Below are 9,325 nucleotides of genomic sequence, written 5' to 3'. Positions count from 1 at the left end.
CAAATGTTCGCCAAGAAATGCTTTGTATTTAAAAGAAAGAATTGGGCATCAATCAACTTTTTTCCATCTAACAATTGTTAACACAGCCATCTCGCTTTTGAGCAGTAATATTCCGGTGCTCTGCGTGACGGTACTCTTTTGCAGTGACATTTATTGTAACAGGTTGGCGCAAGGCACCCGCACGCAATGTGACGCTGCGAAACACTCGATATTTTCTGCATCCGAAGCAGCTTCCCGCTTCATCGCTCAGCGGGCAGCCGCACCCAGCACGCGACCGTGCCGCCGATGTAACGAATGCCCCATAATTTTTCCCCACACGCGCTCGCACTACACTTCATGCGAAGTGTGTTTAAAACCTCACCGCGTTTCAAGAAAAAAAAAATTTCCCGCGCCCAACCTTGGCCCTCGATTCGGTCGAGTAAAGATTCTCATTCCCGCCCCAAGCACAGGCGGACAGACAGACCACTCTGGCATGCGCATTTTTATCCCGCTCGGAGTGAACTCGTACATGCCCGAAATCTGGGCGTCAAGAAAACAAGAAGAAGACACGTTACGCGTCAACTGCAACCTTTGCTGTAGCCGCCTCGCTGATGGCGAGTGCGGGGAGAACTGTCGTGCACCTCGAAATCGTCGCTTTTCCTGAGGTACGACAGAAGGTGGTGGGTCAAGCTTGCATGCTCTTTCATTAGACGTGCGGCTCGAAACAGGGGTGCAGCGTGAGGGCTCAAGGTGGGCCACTGGGGCCGTCTGTGCACAGTCGCAGAGAATGTGGTCGCCGGATGTGGCCGTTGGAAGAGCAAATTTTCAGTTTCGTCGTTTTTTTTTTCGTTTTATTTCTTTCTTTTTTGTGACAGTCAGCGGGAAACTATGTTAAATAACACGTTCTCAATTGCTTCTGTTATTTGCGCCACAGGCAGTGGTACGTTTTTCGGTAGTAGATTGTACACGCAACCTGCCACGCTGCTGCTGCTGCTGCTGCTATTTTTGACAGACTATATCACGTTCGTGAATAGAATGGTGAGGTCTTCTGGAAGCGATTATCTGACCGCATTTCGATGGGGGCGAAATGCCAAAATCCCTGTGTCTCGTGCATTGTGGTCACGTTAAAGATCCCCTAGTGGTCTAAAGTAATCCGGAGTCCCCCACTGCGGCGTGCCTGATAATAAAATCGAGGTTTCGGCACGTAAAACCCCAGAGGTCATTCAGAACAAAGGTTCCAACATAAATGTGATTTACGACGCTGCTTTTCCCGAGTTCGCATTTTGAATTTGAGTGTAAATTGCGTTTTATTCCACAACACTTGCTGGGGCGCAATGTTGGATGCTGTGCTTCTCTATGTTTCTACGCATCATTATTGCGGTGGTAATTAAGCTGATTTTATCCGAACTTTATTGTGCATGGTCAGCCTCCACAGAGCGCAATGTAGTAATACATTTTTTTCCAACGGGGTAGTACCTGGTATTACTCGGGTCAGTGATTAAGTCCCTCAGCATGCATTCTATCTTCAGCGTTCACCTTTTGTTTAAGTGATATCACATAAAAAAATCTAAATCCCTCACTGTGCCTTTTTTCCCCCCATCCTGAGGCAGGACTCTTCAGTGACTGGCTCGCTTATGGTGTCTTGCGTGTCACACCATCAGGAGAAAACGTTTGAAGTCACTGCTCCGGAAACCTCCTAAGTGAAATAATTTCGCAAGAAACTTGCACAGTTACATAACACTAAACAACAGTATTCTTAACACATTCGCAATGAGATACGCCAGCGCGATTCTCAGTATTGCTCTTCCTCCTCACACACACACATAAAAAAAAAACATCCACAAAATAAAACGTTGGCAATTTTCCCGGGGTCTTTATAGAGGCGTGTGTGACAAAATTGTGGCAGGACAGAAAACCTCACGAATCCCCTTTTGCGTAGTCTTTTCTGCACTTGAGGCAGATGTGGATGGTATTAATCGTTATGCTGACAGTGAGCACAGCATAACGGCCCGTTGGTCTAGGGGTATAATTCTCGCTTTGGGTGCGAGAGGTGCCGGGTTCAAAACCCGGAAGGGCCCCACTAATTCTTATGTCATATGGAGGGTCTTAATATAAATATGAAATAGTTATTGGTACTTATCCAGTATAGTAAGCCCTGGTGTAGGCTTAGGGACGCTGTTATACAGTACTCCTGCTTAATTTTGACTAACTAATTATTTTTTATCGTGGAACGTAAATTGAAATACAGGCTTTTTTTTCCCCACTTCTAACGAAATGCTGTGGCCGTGGTTGGATTTCTATTATTAAACCTTTTGATCAGCGGAAGAACGTCACACCAAGAGCAACTGTGGCGGGCCAACTAAGCTTATTTATCTACAATATTATTTACTAGTCTATATTTGAGAATAAAGTCCACAATGTTTCCTAAGCACGTAACACCTCAAATACTTGGTGTGGGAGTGCTCTTATCCACGTGCTGCTTGTAAAAATAAAATACAACAGTGTTTGCGTTCGTAGCTTCGGGAACTGAGTCAATGATACCTCGTTAAAAGCTTTCCATGTAATTTTAAGTCTTGTTCACGAAGCATGCTGCTCCTTACTTTTTTTTCACCTCTATCAGTGGACAGGGCCAATTCATGCGCTTTTATCTTGCTAACTTTTAACTTGCAAGTAGCCACAAAAAACTACTGAAATAAGCAGCTTGACGGGGTGGCTGCCCCTTTACACTTTCGAATCTTACTTAGTGTTTCTTATTAGTGTCCCTTTAGCACACATGTTTCTTCACTTTGAAGCGATTGTTCCGCACTTCTGGGGCATCCGGTGAGTAAAAGCATCTTTTCTCGTACCTCGGTATGCTCCGGTTTTCTTTTTTTTTTCTTTGGTTCTTTTTTGTACAAGGGACTGCGAGGCAGAAATAAACTCGTATCTTTATCTGAGGCAGACGCCACAACACGGAGCAAAGCTTCATACTTTGCCCTCCTTTAATTATCAGCATGGTGCATGTCACCGACTTGAGCATGGAGGAGCGGGTAGCGAAACACGAAAGGGAATACAACACTGCTGGCAGTAGTAATAATTCGCGCGGGGCTGCGTCGATCCCCAGTTCCGTTGATCAGAAGGTGAAGCGAGCGCATGGCAGAACTGGGACATACTATATAGTTCCACCATTACACGGCGCTGCAGTCGATCGGTGCGGCAGTCACTCTTCTTTTTCGACGGCATTTCGTTGCTCCGGGTCGTCACTGCTGGCGCCAACGCCAGTTCTTCAGTTCGGGCACGGCAATGGTAGGCTGTCCCCAGCCGTTCTTATTTCCAGCGCTAACTTGAAACACGTACTCTCTGTAATGGAATAAATAAGAGGAGGACGTGGTCACAACTTTCACAGTACCTAATTTTACCATCATTGAAGGGTTTCGTCTAATCGTATAAGCTATCCTCGCGTGCTGTCGACAGACGCGGCCACCTTCAAAATTTCGTGTGAGAACATAGGAATCCTTACACCCTCACGCGCGTACCTGCACCTATATAGTTATGGCCATCGAGCTACGCATTTGCCCGTTCATTTGTTGTTTTGAGTCAGGCGTAACGACATGCATGGAAGATACTTTCTTAAAGCAAAGCAAGAGGTAGCAAATTCTTTTGCAGGCGTATTTGTTTGTCTCATGGTTAACTGGAGATTCTGAGAATTATCGTAGTCCCTGATGAAGTAGGTTAAATCCCTTTGGGTGAAACCAGAGTTAGAGTAATCGATCAGAAAATTCCATAACTATCGAAAATGAAATTAAACTTGGGCGAAGCAGTTCATTTCGTATAGAAGTATTCCCAGTACTCCGTTGTTTTAGACTGCAAAAATGCAGCAATACAGTTGGCATGAATATCTAAAGAGCTTGTTAGTGTGCAAATTAGAGTTTAGTTTAAAATACTTTCTAGATAGTGCAATAAGGTGCCCAACAGAACGCACACGCACCTGCGTGGTGCTCGGGTGAGCCTGTGGCAGTCTTCTAGCGCTGCCTAAAAGTTTTTTTTTTTTCTATTTACTACGTCATTTTCCTGCATAGCATCGTCGCCCGCTCCAGTTTTCGAAGAAAATCGTTTATATCAAGGTTCTGATAACGCTGCGATATTTAAATACCCACGAATTATCTGCCAGGAAAGATTACGAAGAAAAAAAGGAAGTCGGAAATGGAGGCGACGCAATGTTATTGCACTAAGCTCCTTTTCGTCTCACTACAGAACTCGAATGATACAACAAGAAAAGCCTTGTTAAATAGAAGCTAAATGTAGAGGCACGGCCATTTGCTACACAGATTACTTTCTCCATCCGTAGAACTCCTTTGAAATTCACCAGGCTAAGGATTTATTTATTTATTTATTTATTTATTATTTATTTATTTATTATTTATTATTTATTTATTATTTATTTATTCATTCATTCATTCAATTATTATTTATTTATTATTTATTTATTTATTTATTTATTTATTATTTATTTATTTATTTATTTATTTATTTATTTATTTATTTATTATGGTGTACAGTTTTGCACATGGTTAAGGTGCGCTGTAAAAGCTTTCAGAACCACACATACGATGTCGTCTATACTGTTTACTAGAGTCACGGGGAAATACTCCCCGCTTCGCCCTTTAAGCAACACTCACGTCTGTGGCTTGAGTCCGAAAATGTCGCAGAGGCATATTCGAGACGTGGTTTTGTCCCGCCACTGCTTGGAGGGAACCTCGCGGCACTGGATGCGATAACCTGTGATGGGCGAGCCGCCATTGTAGATCGGCTTGGTCCACGCCAGGGTGGCTGACGTCGGCCCGGTCTCCGTCACCACGGGGTCCAACGGAGGCCCAGGAACGGCTGTTGTAACGAAAGCATTACGAGCAATGCAGAGCATATCCGCGTGGTAGTATACTGTACGGGAAAATCGAGATCGGATATTGAACGACTGCCTGAACAACGTTCCAGAAATGTATATAAAACACTGCAGTTCAAAACTATGACCGACGTTCACGGGACAGTGGAGGCTTGGAGGGATCAACAGTGGTGTAATAAGGAATGTCGCTGGAGCCGACGCTGTGACAGAATAACTTGTCTTCGTCAGGGCAGCAACTGTTTTTGCTACCCTGAGGTTTTGAAGCAATTGCTGCTCTGATGAAAACATGTCTCCTTTTCGAAACATTTGCTCCAGCGACAATGTTTGCTCCACCACTATTCAACGAACGTTACGCTTGTGCGATGTTGCCTTTTCTATTTTACTCCTTTCTTAGTTTCCCTTCTTGTGCAACTACACTACGCGTGAACACGAAAGGTGTTGCTTTATCTTTCCTTTACTTTCAAGTGGAACAAGCATTCACACTATGCAGCATGAGACAGAATTGCATGTTGGTGATTCTGTCTTTCATTCATTCATTTTTCATTCATTGGTCAGCAGCCATCTGGCATTGAAGGACCGTAAGTTTAACGCCTCCCACATGCATACTTACAAAATGGCTCGTGAGTTGTGCGTGGGACATCTTCTAAGGCATTGAGACCCAGCATTCCGTACGTCTTGAAGTGGCGTCTTGGCCTGGGGGAAAGCGACGCAGGTTTTGAGAACTCTTCGCAACATACTTGTCGTGCACAAAGGAACTTCTTATTATCAGCACATAAAGTATGTTGATGTTTCATGCGGCCCAGTTGCAGGAAATATGAACAGGATGTTATGTTGAACGGTGCAAATACTATCAGCTTCATAAATGTGCTGAAGACAGGTATAAAAATTTGTACATATAATAATCATACGGGGTAATCATTCTCAAGTATATTGAATTTTTAAAAATCGCCTGTTGCAAATAACAACTCTTGTTCTTCAGCTGAATTATTCAGAGAGGCGGAAATTACTTGCACGAGAAATAGAAATACATATTCAGCTAAGTAAAAAGAGCACTAGTTAACTTATTAATTAATTAATTTACGTTGCATATTGCAATTTATGAATGGTTGCCGGTGAGCTTGTAAGGCGTATCCACTTGGAATGAATTTCCAGAATGACACCAGTTCGGTGATATGCATCTCATGCTCGCTGTAAAAATACACTGTTGTTCCACCAAATTTTTTGGCAAAATGCTCTTTTATGCATTGAAGCACAACAGTAACTGGAACGCCCATGCAGTTCGTCGCACACTTTGGGAAATAATATCTCGAAACCGGTGTAGTCTTGGAGATTCATTTCAAGTCTTGCAAACTCACCGGCTACAATTCGTCAATTGCAATATGTGCCGTAAAGTGATTAATTAGGTTAATTAGCGGATTATTGTTATTTTTTGAATACGCGTTTCGATTTTTTGTGCTGGAATTGTCCACCTCTTCCAATAATCAAGCTCAAGGACCAGAATTACGCTATCTGTCACAGGTAATTACCAAAATTCTAGAAAGCTTAAACATTGTCACCTCGTAAGCGTAGCTACCACTAGGGCACTGCTATGAATAAAGAAGGCACATTTTTCTTCTGGTATTATTTGCAACTTTCTGCAAATCGTGCGCCACCATATATTTTAAATGTGACCGAAAACTTCCACAGAATTCGAAAAGCCTTCGCAAAAAAAGCTGTCACTAAGCCCTCACGCCCGTCTGTAACCCACAAAGAGATTGCAGGATGACCTCAAAAACAGCGGCACGTACCTTATTTGGGGGTCAGCCAATAATTGAGGCGCGCGGGCAAGATTTTCGGGTGTTTCTCATTTAAATTACATCTACGAAATTTTTGAAAGAAAAAAAAGAAAAACGTATGATTACAGTTCACTTACTTGTAGTACTCTTCCCTGTCTTCCTCAGGTGATAGATCGTACTTGGGCCTAGAAACCGTCGACGTTTGCTCGGCGGTTGCTGCCGACTCTGGGATAAAGAAACAGGATACGGATACGGATACGAAGAACCTTATTCAAAGCATCCTGAGAAACAGGAAACGATGAATCTATTGAAAGATAAATGTCAAGAAAGAGCATTTGACGGGAAATGTCAAGGCATTTTGCTTTGTGGCAGAAGGGCTTGGTTTACGTTGTTCACGATCTTACAGTGACTTGGGCTACGAGTATAATCTGTAAACAAGTCACATGTATGTTTCATATGTGCACCGCACGTCGATAGACGAGCGTTATTTCTGTCAAAATTTATGAAGAGACTCCGCGAGTGACCAGAACTGTCATCGGACCCCCAGTTTCTTTTTTTTTTTGCATGCCAATCACACCGAAGTCGACAAGAAAAGCTAGAAGCGTTGTCCGAGTCAATTTCCGGCGCTTTCTTTTAAAAAAATGAGCTTTTACAGAGACAGGAGTATGTGTCCCCGTGTCAGCAACATTTGCGCACGCATTTGCGTCGAAGCTGCCGACAAGTACTGATGCTTCCCGGTTGCTCGAAATATTGATGTTATCCCGCTGCCAACACAAGCTTCTTTATGTTATTTTTGTGTACACGGCTGTACAACGTACACGGCTGCCATCGAATAATGTAAGATTTCCCGCGTGACACTGGAACCTGATATACGAAATTGACCTGGCAGGAACCAAACCTAACCTCGTTTCTTTTTTTTTTCCCTTTCAATCTGACAGCCACTGTCTCGGTGCGCTCGTGCATCGTACAGCATTTTTTTTTTCGGATGGCTGCGCACAACCTCCCCTACTTGACAGGTGTTGACCGGGTCACGTGAACATGGCAGATATATTGTGAAAGGTAATGCGCATACGACGATGTCCATTTTTTTATATTTTGTCTTGCGGCACCATATCTATTGTGGTGGAGGTGGAACGTACCCCGCACCTCCACCACAATGTTACGCGAAGGACGAGTCAGTAAGACGAGCAACTATTTACAGGTTATATTTCCAACAGCGGCTGCAGCGCTGACCGGTTGGATTCACCGCGCGAGCCCAGCTCGTTCTTCCTCCTCTTTTCTCGAGTGATGGCGCCCGCGCGCCTCGTTCAAGCAATCAAATACCACACGCGTGTAGCAATATGACTGCAAAGTGCTCGAAGATGGGGCCTGCCTTTCTCTTACTTAACAAGGTTATTGCAGCATGGTGCGATAAGATTATCTGGATTGCCGGCAGATATTAATTTTGACTCGAAAGGGAAACAGCGCGAAAAAACACGACAAGAAGATAAGAAGGGAGACACACACCAGCGCTGACTGACGACTGAATTCTTTATTCAGAAAGGAACATATATATACCAAAAAAGAAAAAAGAAAGAAAAGAAGGGTATATCACTGCGCATGGGCAAAAAATAGACACTGATTAGATTTGGATTTCCCGCGAATTATGACGGTTCCGGAGATATGTTAGTTCTGCCTCAGACAAGGCCACAGACGGAGTGCTGATGCAAGACGCACCATTCCTTGCAATGGCAGCAGCCTCAAAGATTTCTCGGGCACCCGCGTCATGGTAGCGTCTGCAGATCACGCACTGCGAAATCATGCACTGCGGATCATGCACTGTGGATCATCCACCACTAGATGGTGATGGATAGTTCTCCAAAATTTTTTACGTTATTTGTTAGCATTGATGGAAGAGTGGTAGACAAAAATTTATGCTTAGCAACCTTCAATGCAGTTACGTAAGCATCAAATGCTAATGTATAAGTAGCCCACCTCGATTCGGTGGGTGAGCTTTTAGCCAAGCGAAAAAAAAGGTTTCTTTCGATTGGCAAGCCGCCTGATATGCGAACCCTACCAGGGGGCTTGAGGATATACAACAATTTTGCGAGTCGGTATGTGTTTGTTGGTTAGTCCGTTTACTTTTGACACGAAAAATTTCCCAGTTAGTTTGGACTGAACGGTTGTCAAAATCAGGGAGGAAGTCGTCTAGAAATGAGGTTAATTCTCTGCTAAATGCGTAAAGCCGGCCTTTTTGTAATCATGTATAATCTTCTGTTGTTTAGTGGTTTTGAGAATTGATGATTTGAAACTGAAATGAAGAAGACAATGATCGCTTATGCCAGGTAAATGTGTGATTGAAGATAGCTGGTCGGGATGAGCCGTTAGAATTAAGTCAAGGGTATTTGCTACATTGGCAGAGGATCGCGTAGGATCGGTAACGAGTTGCGAAAGCGAGAAAACAGCGCATGCATCGGAAAATTCCTTAGCTTGTTGGAAAAAATGTGATAGTGAGGGTTGGTCAGTGTTCCACATAATGTTTGGAAAGCTGAAGTCGCCGAGGACTACTATCGGCGATGAAGGAAATCGATTGCGTACATGACAAATAGTGTCATGGAATTCATTTGCAAATAAATATGACGTAGAGGGTGGGCGGTAGATACACCTATTATTATGGTTTGATGACAAAGGGTAATCGAAGCCCAGACTGTTT

General features: G+C 43.6%; 1 protein-coding gene across 1 annotated transcript in view; it reads right to left on the bottom strand.

Moving 5' to 3' along the window:
* Window positions 1-2,894: 2,894 nt before the first annotated feature.
* The window catches only part of LOC119442362 (titin-like), a 49,823-nt gene continuing 43,392 nt past the window's right edge, over window positions 2,895-9,325 (bottom strand). The window contains 4 exon segments of the mRNA XM_037707217.2: window positions 2,895-3,318; window positions 4,638-4,842; window positions 5,469-5,551; window positions 6,771-6,858. Coding sequence (XP_037563145.2) covers window positions 3,219-3,318; window positions 4,638-4,842; window positions 5,469-5,551; window positions 6,771-6,858 — 476 coding nt within the window. The 3' untranslated portion in view covers window positions 2,895-3,218.

Source organism: Dermacentor silvarum, chromosome 2 (assembly GCF_013339745.2).
Source record: "Dermacentor silvarum isolate Dsil-2018 chromosome 2, BIME_Dsil_1.4, whole genome shotgun sequence".
NCBI lineage: Eukaryota > Metazoa > Arthropoda > Arachnida > Ixodida > Ixodidae > Dermacentor > Dermacentor silvarum.
The sequence above is the reverse complement of the archived record's forward strand: the minus strand, read 5'-3'. Positions and strand labels throughout refer to the sequence as shown.